This window comes from Moschus berezovskii, chromosome 9 (assembly GCF_049115385.1).
Source record: "Moschus berezovskii isolate FMDL1 chromosome 9, NW_MosBer_1.0, whole genome shotgun sequence".
Lineage (NCBI taxonomy): Eukaryota > Metazoa > Chordata > Mammalia > Artiodactyla > Moschidae > Moschus > Moschus berezovskii.
In genome coordinates, this window is record NC_142468.1 from 42511792 (window position 1) to 42539287 (window position 27496).

The 27496-nt window shown below is 39.5% G+C and overlaps 1 protein-coding gene across 1 annotated transcript in view; it reads right to left on the minus strand.

Moving 5' to 3' along the window:
• The window catches only part of CEP152 (centrosomal protein 152), a 106243-nt gene that overhangs the window by 56189 nt on the left and 22558 nt on the right, over positions 1–27496 (minus strand). The window contains exons 6-12 of the mRNA XM_055436655.2: positions 26820–26985; positions 22038–22181; positions 20798–20937; positions 15733–15933; positions 9778–9925; positions 8558–8649; positions 7667–7830 (exon numbers count right to left, since the gene is read on the minus strand). Of these exons, the coding sequence (XP_055292630.2) occupies positions 7667–7830; positions 8558–8649; positions 9778–9925; positions 15733–15933; positions 20798–20937; positions 22038–22181; positions 26820–26985 (1055 nt within the window). The remainder of the gene's footprint in view (positions 1–7666; positions 7831–8557; positions 8650–9777; positions 9926–15732; positions 15934–20797; positions 20938–22037; positions 22182–26819; positions 26986–27496) is intronic.

Consider the following 27496-nt stretch of genomic DNA (forward strand, 5'->3'; position numbering starts at 1 on the left):
GAGTCAGACGGGCTACAGTCCCTGGAGTCGCAGAGTCAGACACGACTAAGCAATTAAGCACAGCACAGTGAAGACAGACGGAATGACAGAGAATGATTGGTAACAGGTGTTGGATATCTTGTGGGTGAAGCTGAAATGTTTTAAAATTAGGTTGTGGCAATAGACAGACAACTTTGGGGATACTAAACACACTGAACTGTGTATACTCCAAATGGGTGAATTTTATGGTCCTGGAAATACAGTTGACCCTTGAACAACGTGGAGGGTTGGGAGCGCTGGTCCCCCCGCCACCACCTGTAAAATAAAAATACATGTACTATGTTTATTTTAAAAATCCACATATAAGTGGACTTCTGCAGTTCAAACCCATGTTGTTCAAGGGCCAACTGTATATCTCAATAAAGTTATAGAAAAAATAAAAACCACTTGATATGTGAGTTGCCTCTAAATGAAGGCAAATCTAATATATAGTGTTCAGGCAAGAATAACTAGCTTTTAAAAGATAACAAGAAAACCAAAATAATTTAAGAGTTAAGACAGTAGTAAGCTCAATGTTATGTATGACTACAAAGAGGAATATGGGCTGGCAATGTTCTATTTCTTGACCTTGATGGTAGTTCCATTGGAATTCATTTTAAAATCATACATTAAGCTGTATACTTATATTTCATACACTTTTATGTGTTATATTTTACAATTTAAAAGGTTTAAAAGCAAAGTTATAAAAAGTACCGGAAAAATACCATCAAGAAATCAAAAGGGAAAAGTGATGGATCTAACAACATAAAATTTTCAAACAGGAAAAGTGATAACTTTCAACAATGGCTAGGGTACAGAGAAATAGGTACTATCATGGTATGAGTAATAACACCCATCAAAAGCCTCAAACACGCATGTTCTTTGACAAGATTATTCACCCACATCTAGGGAAATAAACCAAAGATGTGAATAAAGACCAGACTACAAGTATGTTTTTAGTTATAATACTGCATTACTTATGGTTAAAGAAAATTTTTAAACAGTGTATTACTAACTAAAATACAGTTCCACATATCCACTGATAAGTATTTACAACAATATTTACTGATTACCCAAGGATTTCAGAAAGTACCAAGTTCCAAGTTAAAAGACACATTTTAAAGTAGTATATTCAATAGTATTTTATCCTTTAGAAACCTACAAAACAGATAATGTGGAAGTTATATACCAAAATGTTAATAGTAGTTTTCTTCCTGGGAGGGGAAGTAAGATTCAGTTCAGTTCAGTTCAGTTCAGTCGCTCAGTCGTGTCCGACTCTCCGCGACCCCATGAATCACAGCACGCCAGGCCTCCCTGTCCATCACCAACTCCCGGAGTTCACTCAAACTCATGTCCACAGAGTCGGTGATGCCATCCAGCCATCTCATTCTCGGTCGTCCTCTTCTCCTCCCGCCCCCAACCTTTCCCAGCATCAGAGTCTTTTCCAGTGTGTCAACTCGTCGCATGAGGTGGCCAAAGTATTGCAGTTTCAGCCTTAGCATCAGTCCCTCCAATGAACATCCAAGATTGATCTCCTTTAGAATGGACTGGTTGTAAGATTATGGCTGCTTAATTGCAGCCATGAAATTAAAAGACGCTTACTCCTTGGAAGGAAAGTTATGACCAACCTAGACAGCATATTAAAAAGCAGAAACATTACTTTGCCAACAAAAGTCCGTCTAGTCAAGGCTATGGTTTTTCCAGTGGTCATGTATGGATGTGAGAGTTGGACTGTGAAGAAAGGTGATCGCCGAAGAATTGATGCTTTTGAACTGTGGTGCTAGAGAAGACTCTTGAGAGTCCCTTGGACTGCAAGGAGATCCAACCAGTCCATCCTAAAGGAGATCAGTCCTGGGTGTTCATTGGAAGGACTGATGCTGAAGCTCCAATACTTTGGCTACCTCATGCGACGAGTTGACTCACTGGAAAAGACTCTGATTCTGGGAGGGATTGGGGGCAGGAGGAGAAGGGGACGACAGAGAATGAGATGGTTGAATGGCATCACCGACTCGATGGACATGAGTTTGAGTGAACCCTGGGAGTTGGTGATAGACAGGAATGCCTGGCGTGCTGTGATTCATGGGGTCACAAAGAGTCAGACACAACTGAGCGACTGAACTGAACTGGTGTCTTCTATTGTTTCCATGAAAAAGAAGAAAGCTACATTTGAGAAGAAATAAACAGCTGATAGTATGTACCCTTAAAGTGATGTGATAAAAATGGAACCTCATCTCTGCAGTCTTCCTCCACAAAACCCATTGAGAAAAACTTCAAATTCCAGGAAGGTCTGCCTTCCTAAAAAAAACTTTACCAGCATTTCTCAAACTGTTAAGGTCATCAAAAACAAGGAAAGTCAGGAGGAACCTAGGGAAAAATGACTCCTAGGGGACATCCTAAGGGGGTAAGGGGGTAAACTAGATGTGATCTCTAAACAAAAAAGAACACCAGGTAAACATCTAAATAAACTATGGATGTTCATTAATAATAATTCAACAGTATTAGTTCAAGAGTTGTACCATGCTGTTGTAAAATGTTAATAGGGAAAAATGGATGCAGAGAATGGGGAATTCTTTGTATTACATTAATTTTTTTTATAAATCTAAAACTGTCCTAAAAAATTAAAGTCTTTCTAAGAAAAAGGAAAAAGAATAGTATCCAGATTAACATAATTTCTCTATTTTTTCAGTTTCAGATGATTCCAAATGAAACATTAAATATATACACACATATATATGCATACTGTGTATATACATACATACACAGAAAGAGAGAGAGAGAATGAACAAAATATTAGGGGTTTTTTAATGTTACAAAAGGAGCTCTTGGCAATGTACTACATATTTATCAATATACACAACTTTTTAAATATGTGTTATATATAGTGTAAATTTGTGTGTATGTGTAGATCTCACCAACCTAAGCCACTTCTATTTATATAGAAATGTATGAGATAAATATAATTTATATAAGAAATATAAATTAAAATATAAAAACATATTGCAATGCATCTTCCAGTGCTATACGACATAGTGAACTAACTTTCAAGCTGATAACAAATTATGCTTCTTTTCTTACTGAACACTGACCACTGAAATAGCACACCATGTACTCCTAGAGGGAGCCAAGTCAGAGAGCAGAGAAAGTGCTAGCTAAAATAATTTTCTCTTCTTTCCCAAAAGGGAAAAATCAGCAGTGGTGACCAGCTCTGTATTAGGCTCACTGGTGAGCCTTGGGGAGGGAGGTTCCCCTCAATCCAAATAAACTGTCCCTGATGAAACCTGCTGAGAAGACTGGAGGGGAAAGGCTTTCCACTTGTTAAATGTTTATTATTTGAGCTTCGCAGCCAACTACAATAAGGAAGAAGGGAAGCTGTCTGCAGGCTGCATGCGGATTTAGCTACTCCAATTCCATGAATGTGAAATAGAGCACTGAGGCTAAACCCTTAAGGTTTACGAAGCAGCAGCTTGAGGGAGATGGTAGTTGGGAATAAAAGCTTGGAGCCACTAATATTTGGGTCAGTGATTTGAAAGGAGCTCAAGTCAACAAAGAACTAAAATTCTCAACATTGGCAAAGGGTTGCTTCCTTTTGTTCTAAGAAACATGATTCAGCAGAGAAAAGGTACAAATCTAATCTCTCCTGTACCTCCTCCCACTTTGAACTAAGAATACTTTCACTTTTTCCTTAAAGTGACTGAACAACAACAAAGCTGAATTCTTATCCATTAAAGTGCCGGTGGGAGCGATAGTAAGTAAACAGGTGTGTGTTCAGTCATGTCCGCCTCTTTGCAACCCCATGGACTGCAGCCCACCTGGCTACTCTGTCCTTGGGATTTTTTCAGGCAAGAATACTGGAATGAGTTGCCATTTCCTCCTCCAGGGGAATCTTCCCAACCCAGGGATCAAACCTGCAACTGTAGCATCTCCTCGTTGGTAGGCAGATTCTTTACCTACTGAGCCATGTAGCCAATGGTGGGAGGGATGAGCATAAAATAATGTCTTCACTTATCCTTCTCTTCACTGAACATCTCCTTCCTGAGCCCCAGTGACGAACCACCTGTTTTAGTTATCCCTCACTTTCCTGGTTGAACACTGGCATTCCTTTTGCTATGATAGCCATGTGATGTCTAGAGTTCATTATCCACAGGTGAAGGAGGAAACAGACACAACAGGCTCCATCGTGAAAGCAGGACTCCATCTTGGGCCGGACTGCGGACTTTGAGCTATATGCCCAGTATCTATGGAAACAATATACCAACTGGAAAACCAGACGACCCCAGATGGAAGAGCCCCAGGGCTCGTACCTAGACCCTCAGTCGCCTAAAAGACCCCCAACTATCTGTGTAACCAAATATATAAATTCTATTATGCTTATTGGGGTATGACCACAGGCCTATTGATAATTGTCCACTGTTAACTACCTAGGCCTAAGACATATGAATCACAGGTTATCTTTGATTGTATCTTTCTTTTCCTTTGTTCAGACTAGTTTCAGAGAATTTGGGGAGGTGGGTTTGGGCACGTACACTTAGGGTATATAAGGTTTTCACAAAAACTAGTTCGGGCCTTGGCTAAGAGGAGACTCTGCCTTGGGCCCGCCAGTGTAATAAACTGCACTCCACTACCTGCATCGTCCTTCTGAGTGAGTTTGTTTCCTGGAACATGTGGCTACAACACAGGGATGTGCTTTAAATTGCTGTAGGATCTGGGTGATGATTACTAATTAAATAGAAAGGGCAAAGTCACCAGGGAAGCCCCATATATATATATACATACACACATACATACATGTATTATTTACCCAATTCCCAGACTAATTATGGCATAAATTAAAGTAATAAGTTGCAGAGATATCTTTTTTGGCAGAAACTAAATCTTTAATCCTCTTTTTAAAAAAACATAGAAGAATGAAGTTTAGGGCAAACAGGTTTGACTGTCTTGCAAAGATGAACCAACAGATTTACATGACAGCCAAGTTTTGGGCTGAAATACTAGTTCTGTGGCTAAGTATCTGTCTTCTTGGGCTAAGGAGTTTGCTCTTTTGAGCTCTGGTCTTACCAACTCTAAAACAATATGTCTCCCACATTTTCCCCAAGATTTAAATGAGGATCAAAGACTATGTGTCCAATCAAAAGTTGATTAAGGGGAGGGAGGTTCAAGAGGGAGGGGATATATGTATACATATAGCTGATTCACTCTGTTGTACAGCAGAAACACAACATTGTAAAGAATTATACTACAAGAAAAAAGATTAATATAAAATCTGATCAATGGTATATTTTAGCCAAGCATCTCTTAAATAATAATAGTAACAGCTACCACTGATTAAATGCCTAATATGTGCTAGAATTTATTACATGAGGCCCTTTACAGTCATTATCTATTTTAAGCCCCCAAGGTATATGCTATACTCTTACCTGATAGAAAAAGCCTGATAAGAAAATAGGCTCAGAAAAGTCAAGAAACTTGCCCAAAGTCAGAAAGTTAGTAATAAACGGCAAAACTATGATTCAAAACAATTCTGGATCTAAAGACCGTGCTCTTTCCACTAGCCCCTGAGAATTAATCCAGCATTAACAGGAAATGAGCCATTCACAGCAGTCAATTTTCCAGATGACTACATTTTAACTTTAAATTTTTATGTAAATCTGTTTAAAACACATTCATCCTCTTTTGCTTATAATTAACTAACCAAAGCTGAAGGCTTCCTTTGATAACTCAGGATCACAATTGTGGACATTCTGATGTGGGTCAGAGGGAGACAAACAGGCCTAGATGTATAAAAGCTGTTTACCCTGATGCTTGGCCGCTCTAGCACTGTGGGTTCCTGTCGCTCTCTCCTTGCTGAGACTGCGCTGGCCGGCTGAAGTCCTGGCAGCACCTCTCCCAGCTCCCTGACCCATTTACTCCGTGGTCCCTTAGGAAATCAGGTAACTTATGGATAGAGGAGCCTGGTGGCCTATAGTCCATGGGGTCGCAAAGAGACACGACTGAAGCGACTTACCATGCACCCACATACACACATGGGGTACCAACAAATCTAAGTCAATATGGCCCTGGGGTATGAGCCTCAAGGTGGCTTCTAACAAATGTATCACATAATCCAGGTCTGCTATTTTCTTCTTGGTGTCTGTCTGGATTGTAGTTGTGCTCTGTTGAGATAAGAGTCCCTAAAGACTGACTTCCAGGTAAGTGGAACCTCACTCAACTAATGTAGCATTATGTTCCACAGCATCACCTGACTGAGATCTTAATTTATTGCATCTCCTTTTGTTGTTTTGAAAATGGAATCACAGCACTAAAACAGGTAAGTTCTAAAACTTACTGTGGAACAAACTTCAGAGGAGTCATACGTTTGTATTTAATTGCATGATACTTGAAACACACCAGGTAGTAAACACTTTCACTAAACACTAATGATGGCAAACTCAGTCTTAAACTATAAACTGGATGGTGGTGGCTTCATTCAAGAAAGGCTTTCCTTAGCCTGAATGCAATCTCTTCCAAATAAGTCTATCTTTCATCTTTATCCCAGGCCAGAAGAAGAAATGGCTAAATACCCTCTTTGTACGTTAAGCACTGCATTTAGCACACAGCACTTAGTGGCTTACAAGTTTGTCTCCCTCTCTTCATCTAACAAAATATAAACTCCCTGTGGGAAGGGACAGCATCTCTTTCATCTTCTGTACTCCACTCCCAGAGCCTTGAATAGTCCCTTCCAAATAGCAAATGCTTCAAACTATACATCCTTTCCTGCGTTTATTTTTTAAGTGTTTCATGATATCTAAATGTGCTCCCTCTTCTACCATGACCACTCCCTTCCCCACTAGGCCCAGCAGGGACAATGACGCACACCCTTCCAGGAGATTCCTAAAAATATATGTGTTAAATAAGCATCATTAAAATATCTGTATTAAGCATAAAAGACAGAACCCCTATTTTAAAAGTAAGGTTACAGGGGACTTTCCTGGTGGTCCAGCGGTTAAGAATCCACCTGCTAACGCAGGGGACATGGGTTCGATCCCTGATCAGGGAGGATTCCACATGCTGCAGGTCAACTGAGTCTGGGCACCACAACTACTAAAGCCCATGTGCCCTTCAGCGCCATGCTCCCCAACAAGAGAAGCCATCATGATGAGAAGCCCATGCACCGCAACTAGAGAGCAGCCCCCGAATGCCACAACTAGAGAAAGTGTGCACAGCAACGAAGACCCAGCATAGCCATAAATAAATAAATAAGGTCACAGTAAGGTTCCTAGGGAAAATCAATGCTCATTTTCTCATATACCATTGATAAACAGCTACTTACAATACACAGCTTTAACATAATAAAAATAATATGCTGTTGTCTTAATAAAACAGATACATAATTTAAGTAGTAGAATTTAACTTGCATATTTTAACTAAATTATTTTTACCTTATTGGAACTGACATGCCTACTGGTATCAAGACAGTACAATAGCAACACTTGAGGTTTCTGTTCATTTTGATTTCCGACACTGGCAGTTCATTAGAAGTTACGAAAATAAACTGTCCTGCACTAAGGAACCCCTAGGCAGTTCATCATTTCGTGCCTGGTGCCGCCTGCTTATTATGCACCATCGATATTATTAATGTGAATTCTTCTATAGTAAAGTATTTTCTGCATACCTCTTAACTTTGGATTTTTTCCAGTTGACTTTCTTAATACCCAAATCAACATACGATTCAGTTAGTTCTATATTTAATTCTCCTTCTGAGTCACTTGGAAGTATTCCTAGTTTTGCAGCAGATTCATAGAGAGAAATTTCATCTTGTAGTTCTTTTAATTCTTCCTAAAACACAAAATAATTGAAAGCCATTTTCATTTTTTTTATAAGAAAGAATCAGTCATTCTTTCCATTCTTCAAAGTTCATTTTAATGATCAACAGAAGGCAGAAATGCTACTTCAAATACATTTTTTGGCATACATTAAAAATGTAAAGGACAGCACATATCAAGGTTTTCAGGTAAACTGAATGAACAAATAAAGTGAATGAGAAAGCAGATGGAAACACGTCTCTCCCACCTCCGTCACTGACATTCCGTCCTCCACAAAAAGCCTCCCTTGAGCTGAGTCAGCAGTGCATGCTGACTAAGAGTAGTGGACAGAGGAGACTGGTTTAGTCTGCCAGTGGTGAAAAGGCACAAAACACTCTACAGCTTTCCAGGGGAGGGAATACTGAACTCTTCCTCCAGTGGAAAACATAAGTGGTACTGGAGGATGCGAGAGGACTGCAGTTGAACTGTAGGTTTCCCACACCTGTAGATAAAGCTATCTCTGGGACACTCCCTAAGATGAAAAGACGTGCCATGTGAAGGAAGGGATGGGTCCCTTGCTCCACAGGTGGGCAGACCTGGGCTTGGCTACCCAGCTGTGGGTAAGGTCGTGAATGCCTCCTGTGGGCTGGATTGGAGATGGTCCAGCCACCATATACAGAGAAATCCAAGGTTCAAAAAGGTGAGGTAACCACCGACTAATTCAGTTACCCAGAAAGCCTCTTCCTAGTGGCAACACTCACTTGCAAAACCTTGCTCATGTTTTCACTCATAGCGTGTGCCTTTTGTGCTTGCTGCAGCTGGAGCTGGAGCTGAGCCACCTCCTGTACTGAGCCTGTGGGAGAAAGAACCACAGAATATGTCAGATGTAACTGAACAAACTGCCTACGACATACAGAACAACTTGCATCCACTGAGGCCATAGCCAGTGGGACTCAGAAAGCATATGTGTGGTGCTGACATTTTCAAGATTTAGTACGGCTGCCCAAAGGTCCTCGAAAAGTTGAAGACATGGGCTACTGTGACCTTGCCATGAATTAAACCAGCCATGTCTACAGGCCTTAACACTCCACAAGTCTTTAATAGGAGCAGAACATTCTAGCTCACAGATCGCCAAAATAAAAATTCTTTAGAACCCATTTCTACCTTCCAATAAGAAAACCACATCTTGCTGCCTTTAGCTTCTTTCTGAGTGCTTTTATTTCCACCACTCCCACCTGCACACATATAAGAGGCAAACTAGGATTGTACCCTTGAAACTCCAGTAACCTAATATTTTAAATGGTTAAAAGATTCCCATTTAAAAAGGACTTTATTGGGTTTCCTCAGAAGAAAATGAGCATCTAAGAAATGGTTAAGCAAAGTAATGATGGAGTATTAGGCAACTAAAGAAAATCATACTTTCAAAGTCTTAATGGCAACCAAAAAAGGCTCAGTAAGTAATGCCATGTGGAACAAAGGATACAAAACTGAAATGACCTAAATGGAGTATGATGCATATTTTGTCCCCGCCAAAACACACACATACACACACACACACACACACACATTTAGACAGACTTCAATTTTTGAATAACCCATTCTTCAAACATTGTATCTGTCATCTGAATTATTCAATTTTTGCACATTCAGCTTTGATTTGTTTTAAAATGTACTAGGTACAGAAGCAGGGAACTGCCTATACATGTTCATTTGTGAACAACATTAACAGTTGTCTCTGCATAGTAGGATTATTGGCTATATTTATTTTCTACTTTATACTTGTCTGGATTTCCCCAGTTATCTAGTGAAAATACACCACATCTTCATAGACATACACCAGTAACAATGTTAAGAAAAATTCTGTCACTGATGAACTTTTCTGGTTTTTTCTGGATTTTTATAGTAATTCATGGATCCTATTATGCTCGCTCCACATTTTCTCCTAGCCTTCTGGGGAGCCAGCACCCACACAGGCACCCACCTGAGTGCAGCAGGTTGGCACACTGCTTCTGACTCTCCTCCAGGCTTCTCGTCAATCTGTTAATGATCTCAGTCTTCTCTAATCTGGTTGCTTCTTGATTCCTTTCCAGTTGTTTAACCTGATCTTTCAAATGACAGCAGATATCTTCCTAAACAGAAAAAGCATCCAAGAAGTCCTTTTCATAATCAGTTATTGTATATTAAACTAACAATTATGACCTTACATCTTTGGATTTTAAGTCAAATATAAAATCATTACCTGACAGGATCACCTCTTTTATAAGGTCAAGTGCACAAGTTTGAGTCAGGAGAACAAACTGGTCAGTTACCAATTTCTCAGTCTGCTTTTCCTTTCGGTTGAATTTGAATCTGATGGCTTCTAAAGTCTTTCTCTGCTCTATATACCTAAGATATTGTTATTATAAAACTGGATTTTATTCAAGCCAAAGGAAATGTATTACATCCCTATTTGCATTTACACTCTCAGTATAATTGTGTGTACACACTCGGCAAACCACCTTGAACCATGGAATCTGTGTCCTAAGACAGCAAGGATACTGACAAAACCATGGAAACTCACACTATTCTGAACAGCCAAAAAGTAGCTCTCCCTCTTCTGAACTGGTTTTAAACTTGATCTGTTTCTCTCATGTTTTTCCATCTTTTATAAGTCTTTTTTCTCTTAACAGTCTCTTTGAAGGTGCCTATATAGTGCCTTATATATAGTGAATGCTACAAAAAACATTTGAAAAATGACAAAGAAAAACAGGATAAATGTGTGTATGTGTGTAATTACATGGGGATATATAGAGAATCTAAAGCAGGTATATAATATATTCAAATGTCTACAAAAAGAAACTGTGTTTGGAAGTAATGAGCATGGGAATCCCAAACCCAGAAAGAAAAAATCATCATCTCTCTCATTCAAGAAGTGTGACACAGGTTGAATTCCAGGCAAGTAGCAGAGCATGTAAATCAAGGTAATTGGCTGAAGCTACCTGAAAAATCCTGAAGAAAGTAAATACTAACGGGCATATCAAGAAAGGACTTTGAGACAGAGAGAAGGCATTTGGGGACTGATTTTACCGTAATCTAAAGCCTAATAATGCCTTACGGTTACAAAGAGAAAATACATCACCTCATAGGGATACTAACATTCTCCTTAAGCAGAGCAAAGAGTCTCTGAAGTTCCCTCTGTTAGCTTAAAAATTCACGAGCATTTTGTATTCTATTTCATAATGTGTCATGTTTGCTTTAAAGTTTTTCTACCAAATTTTTTAGCAAAATGAAGCTTCTGGAACCTGGTCCATGTTTATTCAACAGTGCAAACCTCTTGGCACACTGCTGCTGATTCCCAGGCCAGTTTGGTTCGAAAGCACCAAAGTAACATGGCAAACACAACGAATGAGCTAATATTCACGACAATGTGAATGTGTGAGCAAGAAGTGGTGGGGAGAAAATTCACATTTATGTGCTGGGGAGGTCACAATAGCTTTTACAAGAGACTGAGAACTGGCCCAAAAGAGTTCAAGAAAAGGTAATTATGAAAACTATTATAACGAAGAGGCAGACAATGGAAATAATTTGACTATATGCAACAATCTAATTAAGAGTCCCCCAGGTGGCCTGGTGGTTAGGATTCTGGGCTTTCACTGCCAAGACTCTGGTTTAATCCCTGGTCAGGGATCTAAGATCCCCAAAAGCCACATGGCAGAATGCAGAGGGTAGAGGCGGGGGTCTTAGGCAACAATCAATTAAGCCATGCTGTTTCCTGTTGACGAGTTCAGGAAAACAGATTATACTCATAAAACTATGCAGTTTAAACACCAAGAAATAAAAATAAATGGTTCTATCTTTTCCGCAATTAGCTGGAGTGAGAACACTCAGTTCAAGACTGATAGAGGCAGATGTCTTTGAAGACTGAAAGAGACAACTGCAGTGACAAAGAGATAACAGTTGAACCCACAAGATGAAACAGAATTGAACAGATGTGTAGTGCACGGAGGAAAAAAGAGAATGAAGCCACACGCACACAGGTCTGCTGGGTTCTCTCAAGCAATAGCAGGTGCTTCAGTTCAGTTCAGTCGCTCAGTCATGTCCGACCACTGGAAAAACCGTAGCCTTGACCAGACGGACCTTGGTTGGCAAAATAATGTCTCTGCTTTTTAATATGCTATCTAGGTTGGTCATAACTTTCCTTCCAAGGAGTAAGCGTCTTTTAGTTTCATGGCTGCAGTCAGCATCCGCAGTGATTTTGGAGCCCCAAAAAAATAAAGTCTGACACTGTTTCCACTGTTTCCCCATCTATTTCCCATGAAGTGATGGGACCAGATGCCATGATCTTTGTTTTCTGAACATTGAGCTTCAAGCCAACCTTTTCACTCTCCTCTTTCACTTTCATCAAGAGGCTTTTGAGTTCCTCTTCACTTTCTGCCATAAGGGTGGTGTCATCTGCATATCTGAGGTTATTGATATTTCTCCCGGCAATCTTGATTCCAGCTGGTGCTTCTTCCAGCCCAGCATTCCTCATGATGTACTCTGCATATAAGTTAAATAAGCAGGGTGACAATATACAACCTTGACGTACTCCTTTTCCTATTTGGAACCAGTCTGTTGTTCCATGTCCAGTTCTAACTGTTGCTTCCAGACCTGCATACAGGTTTCTCAAGAGGCAGGTCAGGTGGTCTGGTATTCCCATCTCTTTCAGAATGTTCCACAGCTTATTGTGATCCACACAGTCAAAGGCTTTGGCATAGTCAATGAAGCAGAAATAGATATTTTTCTGGAACTCTCTTGCTTTCTCCATGATCCAGCAGATGTTGGCAATTTGATCTCTGGTTCCTCTGTCTTTTCTAAAACCAGTTGAACATCTGGAAGTTCACGGTTCACGTATTGCTGAAGCCTGGCTTGGAGAAAGTGTTTAAATATGTATAAAAGATTAGAAGATAGATCAGCTGAAGGTCATAACACAGAAACTAAAGTCCATGACTTCAACATAAGCTGAAGATTTCAAGAAGACCAGAACGAAGAAAGATTTAAACCACCAAGGAGCTAATCAGCGAGGTCAACTGGTATCAGGAAGAAGTAGAAGTCAGCTCAGACATCTGAACAGAAATCTTAGGATATGACACGTCTGTGAATGGAAGAGAAAGGAGACACCTGGGAGGAAAGCACTTCAGAGATAGCATGCTATAAGCATTCTGTCAGTGAAGGAACATTATGAGCTGCAAGAGCTCATTTCTTCTCATCTTCTCCGTCTTACACACACACACACAAAACCCTAGAGTAACTCAGCCAAAATAACAAGAACTGCTATATGTTGAGTGTGTGTACAATCCTTTCTACCAGAAAAGCTGATGACTTAAGGAAAATATTAAATTAGTAATACAATTTTACATGCCATGTATTTCTCAAAATACATGAGTTACACAAAAATTAAAACACATATATACACGATTATATGATGGATTGCTACTCCTCCCATCGCGTGGAAGTAGGTAGCTTCTGCATTGAGTTTTGTCTTTCAAAATAGATTTAAATCTATATAAACTTTGTTTACATCCTGATGTTTAGATGTTTTCAGTAAAAGTTTGCTGAACAAATGAAATAATATGATCATTTTACAAGTATAGTCCTTTCCCTCCGAGAGCAAGTTTTTCACAAAGCAGTGATTTTCAAATTTTTGCAAGGGGGAGATCTGAACCTCTTGAAAAATCTGAATAAGCTCATGGGTCTTCTCAAAGAAAACTGCATATGCTGATACCCAAGAGAAAAATCACACCCACAATTTCAGAGATTCATGAGCTCCCTGGAGCCTAGTCATGGACTGCTTTAGGAGATGCCAGGTTAATAATCTCTGTCACTCACAAATCATACAATGTGTGATCATCTACCCAGGTTAACACTGGCGTGTACTCAGGTACACAGCCGTGTGACTATATGAGAGCCCCTGAGAACCCACACATTAGCAAACTTGTTCATCTGCTACATCAACTAGTTCATTTCCATGCTACTCTTTCTCAAGAGTTGTTTTATTCTTCTTTGTAACCTCCTGAGTGGAGTGGAGCAGGAAAAGGCTTATCAGAAAGGGAAAGATTTTGCTCATTCTTCAATAACTTTTATATTAAAAAAAAAAAAAGAGGCCAAGGGGCAGTATGTATGTATGGTTACCAGTTATGGTAAGAAAATCTAAATCACCCATCTCTATAGAACACACTCATGCATTTTCCTGATTACAGGCAGCCAACTCACTGGCTCTTGGCTGATCTTCACAGCACCTTTTCCAATTAGGACTCTCAGCTTGGATTCTGAGATAATATGAACTGACCTTTATTAAAAATACTGCTGAGCCAAATGATAGCGAATGGACAGCATGAAAAGGATACCAAAAAAAAAAAAAGCAAAGCATTCCCAGAAAGAAAAAAACACTAGGCACTTTGGAATCACCACTTTGCAAAGCAGTCATGGAACAATACGCAGAAGCTAACATCAGTGCTACGCTCTGCTCCATTTTAAATAAAAGAAAAAAGAAAAATCACTGACAGAATGTAACAGTAGACAAGACCTTAATCAACACCTTCACTGTATGGTTCAGGGATCCAAAGCCCAGTCAGCACAGAATGAAGACTCTGTTCTGTGTTCTAGTCTAGGATTCTTCAGCTGAGGGGTTGGAAGAGGTGAGAAAAATGAATGGAACAAATACAGGGGTTGAAACACACTAGGAACTGCTCCGAGGCTGCGCTTGTGTAAGTGTGCCTAAGTCAGTAGAGAATGGAGAGATCCCTAACCCAACGTTGAAAAGCCACCGATACCTACTTCTCTCATCATCTGAGGAGGCACCACTCTCCACATCAGCTTTCATACTGCTACCCAAACAGAGCCACGCTTATTAAAACCATATCTCAAATTCTGTTTTAATATTACAGAAAGTAGACTTTAACAATTTTTCTTTTTTCACCTTTTTTTCTAGACTTTAATAATTTGTCAAACTCTTTGTCTTTCCCCACCCTCTACTTATCCTTCACACTGATCAAATTCACAGTATTTTTCTACATAAAAAGAATCTTTAAAAAATCTATATGGGAAAATAAATTCAATAAAAATTCATATAAACACATATAAAAGTAAAATAAAATGAAACGATATACAAACAATTATTATTGCCAATAATGCAGTTTTATAGTACTCTACCTAAATCATGGAAAAATTTAGAGTCAGCTGCATAAACAAGAAAGAACAACCCAAATCAGTGTTAATTTTAAGTGGGGTGGGATTTTCTAGATCCTCATATCTTAATATTCTTCTCTTCTTTCCTTGGGTTAAATTAATTCTGAAATTACATTGAGAAAGACAATCCCTGAAATTTTATTCATTCAACTGATTATCTGGGGTTTTAGAGCACAAGGAAACCCACTACCTGGGTTACAACATTTTATTCCCTTTGGGGCAAAGCTAAAATAAAAACTGTGAAACATGCTCAAGTTTCACATCTAAATGATTTCAGATCAGAATCTCTTCCCTATTTATTACACTTCTCCCAAGAATCATTTCTAGACAATATTTACTGACAAGTTAACAACCAAACTCTGGGAAACCCAAGAAAGGTCTTCTCCTGGTTAATCTCCCAGGACAACCACTCAATTCCAGGGCCAGCTCCCAGAACACTCCTTCTTTTCAGTTTGGAATCTTCTAAGACATATAAACAATATGCAGAAATATTTGACAAATGAAGAAGTAGTAATATGAGAACTGAGAAAGCACTAACCAGTCCTATCAGAGGAAGAATTTCCAAAAGTATGCCCTCGGGCATATCCATAGATAAAGCTCTTCGGGCTTTTAAATTTTACTCATACTCAAAGACCTACTGCAAACACCCAGCATTTCTCTATGATGAACTGCAAGATGTCAGTCAAGGCTTTACTTGTTTATAATAATTGCTATTTGAAATCATTCCAACCTGTTCCTTCAGTGCAGTAAGGGTAGCATCCAACTTCCTTTGTAAGGACAGCACTTGCTCCTCGTACTTCTTGGTGAGGCCCATCACGATGCTCTCATGCTGCTCCCTCGTGCGCTGAAGCGATTCCGAATGATGCAGGTCCAACAGCTGCTGCTTCAGGCTGTCCAGGGCCATCTCAGTAGTTCTGGACTTTTTAATCATCTAGAAAATACACACAGGATACACGTTTACAGTATTCTGACTCTGTGCTATCTTCATAAATTTTAATTCTAAAACTCAACCATGCTTAACTCAACGAAAGTAGGGGCTTCCCTGGTGGCTCTGTAGTAAAGAACCCACTGCCAATGAAGGAGACTCGAGAGACGTGGGGTTCAACGTCTGGGTGGGGAAGATCCCCTGGAGGAGGAAATGGCAACCCACTCCAGCATTCTTGCTTGGAGAATCCCATGGACAGAGGAGCCTGATAGGCTACAGTCCATGGGGTTGCAAACAGTCAGACATGACTGAGTGACTAAACAACAGAACAAGAACAAAGAAAGGAAAGGTCTCCCCATGGTGGCTCTAGTTCCCTAGCTGGGACCCACCAGGCCCGTGGTGGCTGGAATTATTATTCACAGAGAAAAAGAATCTGGAAGTGTCTGAGGAAAGAGAGAGAAGATTTTGCACAACTTGATGGCAATGTGGGTTCCAGGCAAGGAGTCTGCTGCGTCTACACCCAGCTCTGTGCTGTCTGCATCGCTCTGTGCTCCAAGTGCTGGAGGGCAGTCCAATTGTTAGGTCATGGAAAAATGACAACTTTTTTTTTAATTTTTAAATTTATTTTTTAATTGAAAGATAATTGCTTTACAGAATTGTGTTGGTTTCTGCCAAAGAGCAGCATGAATCAGACAGGAGGGGTGGGATGGGGAGAGAGGCAGAAGGGAGGTTAAAGACAACTGCTGCTGGAAAGACTGATGAAACTTCTCAGTGGTCACCTACTAAAAAGGAAGCTTTTTAAACTGTAACTGTACGGTTGTGGAGAAGTAATTGTGTAGCAGGTTTACTGATAACTCCCACAAGATACCTGTGTTCTAATTCCTAAAACCTGTGAATACGTTGTCACATGACAACGGGAAATTAAGGTTGTGACTGGATTGAAGTTGCTAACCAGATGACCTCAAATAAGGAGACTGTCCTGGATTACCAGGGTGGACCCACTGTATCCAGAAGGGTCCTTTAATAAGGAAAACTGAGGCAAAAAAAGTCAGAATTGTGACTGCTGGCTCTGAAAATGGAAATGGACCATACGCCAAGGAATGCAGGGGCCCTCTAGAAGCTGGAAAAAACAAAAAAGGGGATTCTCCCCTAGAGCTCCAGAAAGCAACACAGCTCTACTAACACCTTGATTTTAGCCCAATGAGAGCCATGTCAGACTTCTGACTTTCTGTCTGTAAGGTAATAAATTTGTGCTGTTTTAAGCCACTAAGCCTGTGGGGATCTGTTAAAGCAGCAGTAGAAAATTAATGTACTTGATGGTTCTGTTGCTTTTTAAAATTTATTTAATTTTAATTTTATACTGTGTTATTTTTTATAAATGCAAATTCTAACTTATAAAAAGACTACTAAAAGATTATGGAGATTATGACATAAAAGCAACTTGTTAATAACTCATTTTTCAAAAAATTTAAAATAATGATAGTCTATATTACACAAAAAAATGAAAAATTTCAAATGAGGTCGCTTCTTCATTCTAGTCCAGAGACTGCCTATTTATCCCTATACCACTTAAACTACTTAAGACATTCATCATTTGTTCAGTAAATGATGTGGACATTTTGTGCCAGGCAGGGTTCCAAGCACTTAAGGACAGGATGACAAGACAGCCAAGGCCTAAAGTCTTATTACTTTCTGGTGAAAAGGGACAGACAATAATAAGTAAACAGATGAGATAATTTCAGACGGTTTTAAAATAGAGTGATAAAATATGGCACAATAGAAGGGAGTGGGAATGAGAAGCAATAGACTAGTTTAGAGTCCTCTCTGTTTTTAGCTAAGAACTGATGGCTGAGAAAGAACCAGACATGAGACAACATTGTTTAAACTCTTCCATCCTCAGAACTAGCCACAAATCTCATCTAGAACCAAGTCACTTTTGTTTGTAACCACCAAAATGGCATTACTCACATGAATCATTCGCTGCCAGGCGTGGCTACCAATGACTTGTGACTATTTCCCATGATCAAATGGCCACCCTTCTCATTAATCAAAGAATGTGCCACCACTTCAAAGGCTAGTCTGTTGGGGGTCAGAAAATTTAGTTTCTGATGCTTTGTCAGTAACCGGCTTTGTCATCCTGGAAAAGTAATGTGACCTCGCCAAGACTTGGTTCAGTTCAGTTCAGTCACTCAGTCGTGTCCGACTCTCTGCGACCCCATGAATCACAGCACGCCAGGCCTCCCTGTCCATCACCAACTCCCGCAGTACACTCAAACTCATGTCCACAGAGTCGGTGATGCCATCCAGCCATCTCATTCTCCGTCGTCCCCTTCTCCTCCCGCCCCCAGCCTTTCCTAGCATCAGAGTCTTTTCCAGTGAGTCAACTCGTCGCATGAGGTGGCCAAAGTATTGCAATTTCAGCTTTAGCATCAGTCCTTCCAATGAACACCCAGGATTGATCTCCTTTTGAATGGACTGGTTGGATCTCCTTGCAGTACAAGGGACTCTCAAGAGTCTTCTCCAACACCACAGTTCAAAAGCATCAATTCTTCGGCAATCAGCTTTCTTCACAGTCCAACTCTCACATCCATACATGACCACGGGAAAAACCATAGCCTTGACTAGATGGACCTTGGTTGGCAAAGTAATGTCTCTGCTTTTTAATATACTATCTAGGTTGGTCATAACTTTCCTTCCAAGGAGCAAGCATCTTTTAATTTCATGAATGCAATCAGCATCCGCAGTGATTTTGGAGCCCCAAAAAATAAAGTCTGACATGGTTTCCACTGTTTTTCCATCTATTTCCCATGAAGTGATGGGACCAGATGCCATGATCTTTGTTTTCTGAATGTTGAGCTTCAAGCCAACCTTTTCACTCTCCTCTTTCACTTTCATCAAGAGGCTTTTGAGTTCCTCTTCACTTTCTGCCATAAGGGTGGTGTCATCTGCATATCTGAGGTTATTGATATTTCTCCCAGCAATCCTGATTCCAGTGTGTGCTTCTTCCAGCCAAGCATTCCTCATGATGTACTCTGCATATAAGTTAAATAAGCAAGGTGACAATATACAACCTTGACGTACTTCTTTTCCTATTTGGAACCAGTCTGTTGTTCCATGTACAGTTCTAACTGTTGCTTCCTGACCTGCATACAGGTTTCTCAAGAGGCAGGTCAGGTGGTCTGGTATTCCCATCTCTTTCAGAATGTTCCACAGCTTATTGTGATCCACACAGTCAAAGGTTTTGGCATAGTCAATGAAGCAGAAATAGATGTTTTTCTGGAACTCTCTTGCTTTCTCCATGATCCAGCGGATGTTGGCAATTTGATCTCTGGTGCCTCTGCCTTCTCTAAAACCTGCTTGAACATCTGGAAGTTCACGGTTCACATATTGCTGAAGCCTGGCTTGGAGAATTTGGAGCATGACTTTACTAGCGTGTGAGATGAGTGCAACTGTGCGGTAGTTTGAGCATTCTTTGGCATTTCCTTTCTTTGGGACTGGAATGAAGACTGACCTTAACCATCCATAAAATAGTAAACACAATGCTTCACTAATCAAAATCCCAACAAGACATTTTACAAAGCATGGGAAGTTGATTTGCAAGATCTAGAAGGAAAAGTGTAAAAAAGAGCTACTAAATATTTTAAGAATTGTAAGGGTAGCCCTTGTTTATCAGATTTCAAAACACAAAATAAAACTATACTTGTGATAGTATCAGAGCAGGAAAAGAGAAATATGTAAGAAAAAAAAATTCAGAGGTTAGGTCAATTTTGAACACCATAACTCACTCACCATGTACTGACCACCTAAAATGTACCAGGCTCTGGGCTTATGTGGTGAGGTTACTAAGATGAGGGCAACCCGTTCTGGCCTTCAAGATTATTCTAGGTCTGTCATAACAGATGTGATCATCTGACTTGAGGAAGAAAATGGGAAGACTTAGGAAAAGAAAAGCCTTGAGCAGGAGCTTGTTAATCAAATAGCAATGTGCTGAGGAGAGGGCATTCCAGTGGTGAGAGACAGCACCTATGAGTACATAAAAACAGACTATTGAGTTTAAGAGAGAGAAAGGCAAGGATCAGATGATCATCCTGACACCCTATTTCATCCCACAAGTAAAGCAGGGTCATTGAAAGACTTTAAGTAAGGGAAAGACAGAACTAGAACTGTGCTTCAGAAAGATTACTCAGATGGCCAGATTAAAGAAGAGAAGGGGTAAACGATTAGAGACTACATACGAGACTTCCGCAAAAGACAATAAAATACATCCAACCAGTCCATTCTAAAGGAAATCAATCCTGGGTGTTCATTGGAAGGACTGATGCTAAAGCTGAAACTTCAATACTTTGGCCACCTCATGCGACGAGTTGACTCACTTGGAAAGAGTCTGATGCTAGGAGGGATTGGGGGTGGGAGGAGAAGGGGACGACCGAGAATGAGATGGCTGGATGGCATCACCAACTCGATGGACATGAGTTTGAGTGAACTCTGGGAGTTGGTGATGGACAGGGAGGCCTGGTGTTCTGTGATTCATGGGGTCGCAAAGAGTCGGACATGACTGAGCAACTGAACTGAACTGAACTGAGGGACGTGTGGACAGAAATGAGGAGACTCAACACAACGCAGTGGCTGACTAGACAAAGGAACACAGAAGCTGAGCTCTCCTCCAGACTTCTGGTGGATAGATGACTAGGTAAATGGGAGACCCATTCCTCCAAGGAAAGGGAAAGAAATGTAGACTGACTTATGGGAGAAGAATGTGTAAACTTCAAAGTTTTTCTAAATTTAGTCCCACAATACAAAACATTAAGCAACTAACATTTCATTGTAATCGACAAGTTTTTACCGTAAATAATGAAGATCAAATATTTACCTGTTCTTCATTGACTTTTAATGCTTGTATTTGGGTCTCCAGTGCTTTTATTTGTGCTTCAAGCTGTATTTCTCTTTCTTTTCCATTCTGAAAGAGTTTCTGTGACTCTCGAAGGCTGAGGGCCAAACCATCCTTTTCATCTAGAACATTAAAAAAACTGTATATAAATAATATGTTACTGCAGAGGGATCCTAATTGCCATAATCTATCAAATATCAGATCTTTATCACATATAAATGTTGCTGCATTTAATTCAGTTCAGATAATGAACTTCACTCGATTTGGAGAAAATTAGAAAAGCTTCAAGAAAAGAATGTGAGTAACATCAAAAAAAATTATTTTTACAGAACAGCAACCACTCTCTTCAAAAATCTTATTGTATTCCTTTAGGGACCAAAAGATCCCCTAAAAAATCATTTCAATATCTGTTACTTGAGAAGCTACATAGATATGACAAGCCCCTGCTGATCAAAGAAATAATCTGAGGAAAAATTACTTTTTATACATACTTTCAATGACCTCTTAAATTCACCTAGTCTTTAATTCTTCCCACATACTTTACTATAACAGTTCACAAGTTCTCTCAAAATAAATTTCATGAGCATTACAAAAAGATCTTTTCACTATCAATTAAGTTTGAAATAAGCTGGGTTTCAGTCATAAAATTACTCTACAAATGAGAGCTCAACACTGACCAAAACTACAGAAAGCACAAAGAGTGAGCAATTATAATCTGAAATCTGTTTACACTCTGCTTCTCCCAGAGATGACCACATTTTCTCCTTGGCACTCTCAAAGCAGTTCAGGATCACTAACTCTTACTTGGATTGAAATGTTATGCTAATTCACAGGCTCAGAAAACGTACTGCAAACTAAACACAAGTCTCTCTGGGAACTGGAATACTTTATCCAAGGTAAACTACATAAGGAATCAACAGCTTTTTAAGATGGAATGCTATCAGCGTATTTATATAATGTTCACTGATTCTATTAGTCTAATAGAATAGAAAACAGAGAAAAGGGGGGAAAAATGAGGACCTCAAAATGTATGTCCTGAAAAGAAGTCCAAGGCAATGTGTCAAAAGTCCTGGATTTTTGTTTTGTTCTGACTGATTCATCATTAGACCTTCATCAAGTGCATCAAATCTCTATGCTTCATATTTAAAATGAGGTTACTGGAAACAAGCTATCTAGTTCTACAGACCTCAAACACAACAGCACCCAACACTTGTTTTCTTACCTTTGGTTATCAGAAGCTGATGATTCAGATATCTAACTTGACGTTCAGTTTCATTTAACTTTTCAACTAAAGTGTCCAGTTGTCTCTCCTTAGCTTTGTTAAGAAGCTGAAGTTGAATAATCTGCATATTTTCTACAGAGTCTGCTTGGGAATTAAAGACAATTTATTAGATAAAAACATATCAAAATATAAATTTGTGGTCATTCCGGGCAATGTTTTATCAAACTGCAAATACAACTTCAGACATCATGATATCAATTCAGCAGATTGTGACTAGCATTTTTAATAAACAATGTTACCGAGCCAAAAACATGGGTCTGCTCACCCGCACGCAGTAAAGCCAATCTACTGACACCTGGATGTAGTGAAGGCAAGTGCAGCATTTAAGCAGTCATTTAAGGAATTCGAGCTTTTTAAGCCTCAGCTGTCCAGGACTTCTATTATAGCACCTTATCATAAATGCTGCACTTCCCTGGTGGCTCAGTAAAGAATCTGCCTGCAATGCAGAAGACCTGGGTTCAAGCCCTGAGGTGAGATGATGCCCAGTATTCTTGCCTGGAGAATTCCATGGACAGAGGAACCGGGCAGACTACAGTCCATGGGGTCACAGAGTCAGACATGACTCAATGACACACTTTCACATTTTTTCCTTCACCACAACCAGGTGTTGGTTAGATTGGCTTTATTGCAAGCAGGCAAGAAGGTCCAAATTTTGGTTTGGTAATAACAAGACAGGATATGATCAGAGTGTATCATGTAGCATAAATAAGCATTACCATGTGAAACTTATTTATACAATATTTATGTAAATATTATAGACCTCATTACAATGCAAAAAAAAAAGTACTTCTTACTATGGTCACTGCCAGGAAAGTGTGAAAAGTCACTAGTTAATGTGTACCTCTGAATCACTACCATTTGGGCTAATGAAAAATAAGTATATACCAATAACAATGGAATAGAGATCCAAGCTCTCATCAAGTTGAAAAATAAAAGTACATCGACTTCTAAAAAACCATTTTCAAAGAAAATTTCTAGACATCCTTATCAAAATATTTTATTTTAAGCAAGAATGAACTAATTTATACTGGCAAATAACTGCTGAATTAATAAATCAAAGAACAGATTAATAAAAAACTTTTGAGGTCTTCTTTCAGAAATAAAGTCATTTTAAGGACCACTTAAAAATCACTGAGGGAGAAAAAGAAAAAAGTAATTCACAGAAGCAGGATAATCTTTCAACTACACAATGATGAATATTTTCCTGTAAGAACAATGCTACTATTTGCTAACAAATAAAACAATCTTCTTTTTTAAAAGAGATATGGTTGAAACACCCAACTGAAGGCTAAAAACTCTGTTACAAGTCAAAGTTCTCTTGTGCCTTGCTATAATGCTAAGTTGCTTCAGTCATGTCCGACTCTGTGCAACCCCATAGATGGCAGCCCATCAGGCTCTGCCCGTCCCTGGGATTCTCCAGGTAAGAACACTGGAGTGGGTTGCCATTTCTTTCTCCAATTCAAAAAAGTGTAAAGTAAAGTCGCTCAGTCATGTCCGACTCTTCGAGACCCCATGGACTACAGCCTACCAGACTCCTCCGTCCATGGGATTTTCCAGGCAAGAGTACCGGAGTGGGTTGCCACAGCTCTCTTCAAACTCATTTTTGTAAACTACTGTTACTAAGAACCTATAATCACTAAATTCAGCACTTCACTTCAGTTCAGTTCATCGCTCGGTCGTGTCCAACTCTGCAACCCCATGAATCACAGCACGCCAGGCCTCCCTGTCCATCACCAACTCCCGGAGTTCACTCAATCTCATGTCCATCAACTCAGTGATGCCATCCAGCCATCTCATCCTATCGTTGCCTTCTCCTCCTGCCCCCAATCCCTCCCAGCATCAGGGTGTTTTCCAATGAGTCAACTCTTCGCATGAGGTGGCCAAAGTATTGCAGTTTCAGCTTTAGCATCAGTCCTTCCAATGAACCCCCAAAAATGATCTCCTTTAGAATGGACTGGTTGGATCTCCTTGAAGTCCAAGGGACTCTCAAGAGTCTTCTCCAGCACCACAGTTCAAAAGCATCAATTCTTCGGCGCTCAGCTTTCTTCACAGTCCAACTCTCACATCCATACATGACCACGGGAAAAACCATAGCCTTGACTAGATGGACCTTTGTTGGCAAAGTAATGTCTCTGCTTTTTAATATGCTATCTAGGCTGGTCATAACTTCCCTTCCAAGGAGTAAGCATCTTTTAATTTTATGGCTGCAATCACCATCTGCAGTGATTTTGGAGCCCCAAAAAATAGTCTGACACTGTTTCCACTGTTTACCCATCTATTGGCCATCAAGTGACGGGACTAGATGCCATGATCTTCGTTTTCAGAATGTTGAACTTTAAGCCAACTTTTTCACTCTCCTCTTTCACTTTCATCAAGAGGCTTTTGAGTTCCTCTTCACTTTCTGCCATAAGGGTGGTGTCATCTGCATATCTGAGGTTATTGATATTTCTTCCAGCAATCTTGATTCCAGTTTGTGCTTCTTCCAGCCCAGTGTTTCTCATGATGTTCTGTGAGTATAAGTTAAATAAGCAGGGTGACAATATACAACCTTGACCTACTCCTTTTCCTATTTGGAACCAGTCTGTTGTTCCATGTCCAGTTCTGACTGTTGCTTCCTGACCTGCATTCAGGTTTCTCAAGAGGCAGGTCAGGTGGTCTGGTATTCCCATCTCTTTCAGAATTTTCCACAGTTTATTGTGATCCACACAGTCAAAGGCCTTGGCATAGTCAATGAAGCAGAAATAGATGTTTTTCTGGAACTCTCTTGCTTTTGCCATGATCCAATGGATGCTGGCAATTTGATCTCTGGTTCCTCTGCCTTTTCTAAATTCAGGTTGAACATCTGGAATTTTACAGTTCACGTATTGCTGAAGCCTGGCTTGGAGAATTTTGAGCATGACTTTACCAGCGTGTGAGATGAGTGCAATTGTGCGGTAGTTTGAGCATTCTTTGGCATTGCCTTTCTTTGGGATTGGAATGAAGACTGACCTTTTCCAGTTCTGTGGCCACTGCTGAGTTTTCCAAATTTGCTGGCATATTGAGTGCAGCATTTTCACAGCATCATCTTTCAGGATTTGAAATAGCTCACCTGGAATTCCATCACCTCCACTAGCTTTGTTCATAGGGATGCTTTCTAAGGCCCTTTTGACTTCACATTCCAGGATGTCTGGCTCTAGGTGAGTGATCACACCATCGTGATTATCTGGGTCGTGAAGATCTGTTTTGTACAGTTCTCCTGTGCATTCTTGCACTACCATTAAGTTAATTAACTTTCAGAAGTCAAATTTAGGCAAAGTGAAACTAACAAAAAATGAATCAACTGGACAAAAATGCAGATTCTTAAGGAAGTGATGAAAGTGATATATGCAAAATGACCAGGCAATATAAATGTAACCGAACACAGCAGAACTGAAAGAATAACATCAAGGTGTCAGGCCACCATTGTGATGTCTATTTCCGTTCCGTTCCGTTCCGTCGCTCAGTCGTGTCCAACTCTTTGCGACCCCGTGGACCGTAGCCTATCAGGTTTCTCCGTCTATGGGATTCTCCAGGCAAGAATATTGGAGTGGGTTACCGTTTCCTTCTCCGTGATGTCTATTTACTTAACCCCAAAAGAGTTATGCCACACACACTTTCCACCTCCTCATCTCATCATTCCACAAAACCTTAGGAACAGAGAGAGGTTGCCCACATATTTGCTGTCAGCTCACTGGGGGAAAAGGTGTCCCTTGCAACTATCCTATAGTCTGAGCATAGGATGGAAGCAGCACCATGAAGTTAGGGCACTAGAGTTCAGTTTTCTCTTTGGTGCATGCAGCCCAGGAAACCCAGAATATCTGATATGACTTCCCCCCCACTTCTTAAATGTAATACAAAGACAACACTTGTGTTCACATTCTAGAATCACACTGGCTCTTCAGCAATTAACTAGAACTTATTTCACATGCCAGAGAGCAGGATGAGAAAAGTTGGATGTATGAAAACAAAGATTCAGATTAGTCAAGTTTGGTTTTTAGTTTTGAATGTTTGGATCTCCTCAAAATTCCCTAGTAGCAGTTTTACTGATACATATACTATTCAGAAGAAAATTTTTTAGCAAATGTCACAGGACTAAACCTGAGATATAAGTCTAGTTTTAATTCTGAGTATACAGTCATTTATGTCAAAGTTGTCCGTTACAGTAAAACTCTAAAAACCAAAAGAAAAAATTAAGATAATGATTGACTTACTAAATCACATTTCTATATAATGAAAAAAATCTAAGATTGAAAAGAAAACTACATTTCATTTTCCAATTTAGGTTTCTGTTAAGAAAGATATGCTATATGAAGCTAATTAAGTCTTAACCAAATAGAATGACTGAAATACACAGCTGAGAAAATTTCTTTTAATTTTTCATTAAGGGAAATTTCAAATTTATAAGAAGGTAGAGAAAAGAGTACAATGAACCCCATGAAACCATCACTTAGATTGAACAATTGTGAACTCATGGCCAGTCTCATTTTATCTACATCCCCACACAAACTTACCCCCCAGCAACATGATATTTGAAGTCAATTCTAGACTTGATGTCAGCTTATTCAAACTTCAGGATATATCTTTTAAACCTGGACTCTTTTCAAAAATTTTCATTATCTTACTTAAAATCATAATTCTTGAACATGCTCCAAGTGCTCAAAGTTCTCCAAATAGGCAGTTACGAAATTTAAACTTGATACCTACTTTCATTAGCTCCTAAAAATTGCTGTTGCAGGCCTTCAAATGTGTCACTTTCTGCAATGTCCTGGGCTGGTGAGCCATTATTCTGGGCAGAAGACTGAAAAGGTTTATACGTCACTTTATATGATTCCAAAGCTTGACAACCAGGACCTTGTGACATACCAAATTGCTATTACAAGGCAAGAGAAAAGGTGACAATTAGGATTTGCTCTTTTCTTCAAAAATTATCTGAATTAGACAACTTGTTATAAAACTTAATGGTGGTACAATTACAAATTTTATACATACATCTCTGCTTAAAAATAGCACTTTCTGTTACTTAACAAAGTTCATAGAAAGCCTGAAATATGTAATTTCACACATTTTAGTTGTACTTCTGAGCATATAATAGAACCAATTCCATAAATAACACTCAAAAATTCCAGTGAGATTGTATAAACATTTAAGAATAATTTAGAATATGCCAACATTGTGAAAACACATCTATGCAATAACATGTAATACAATGACTCATATTTAATACTCAGTATATTAAAAAGCAGAGACATTAGTTTGCCAACCAAGGTCCGTCTAGTCAAGGCAATGGTTTTTCCCGTGGTCATGTATGGATGTGAGAGTTGGACTGTGAAGAAAGCTGATCGCCGAAGAATCGATGCTTTTGAACTGTGGTGTTGGAGAAG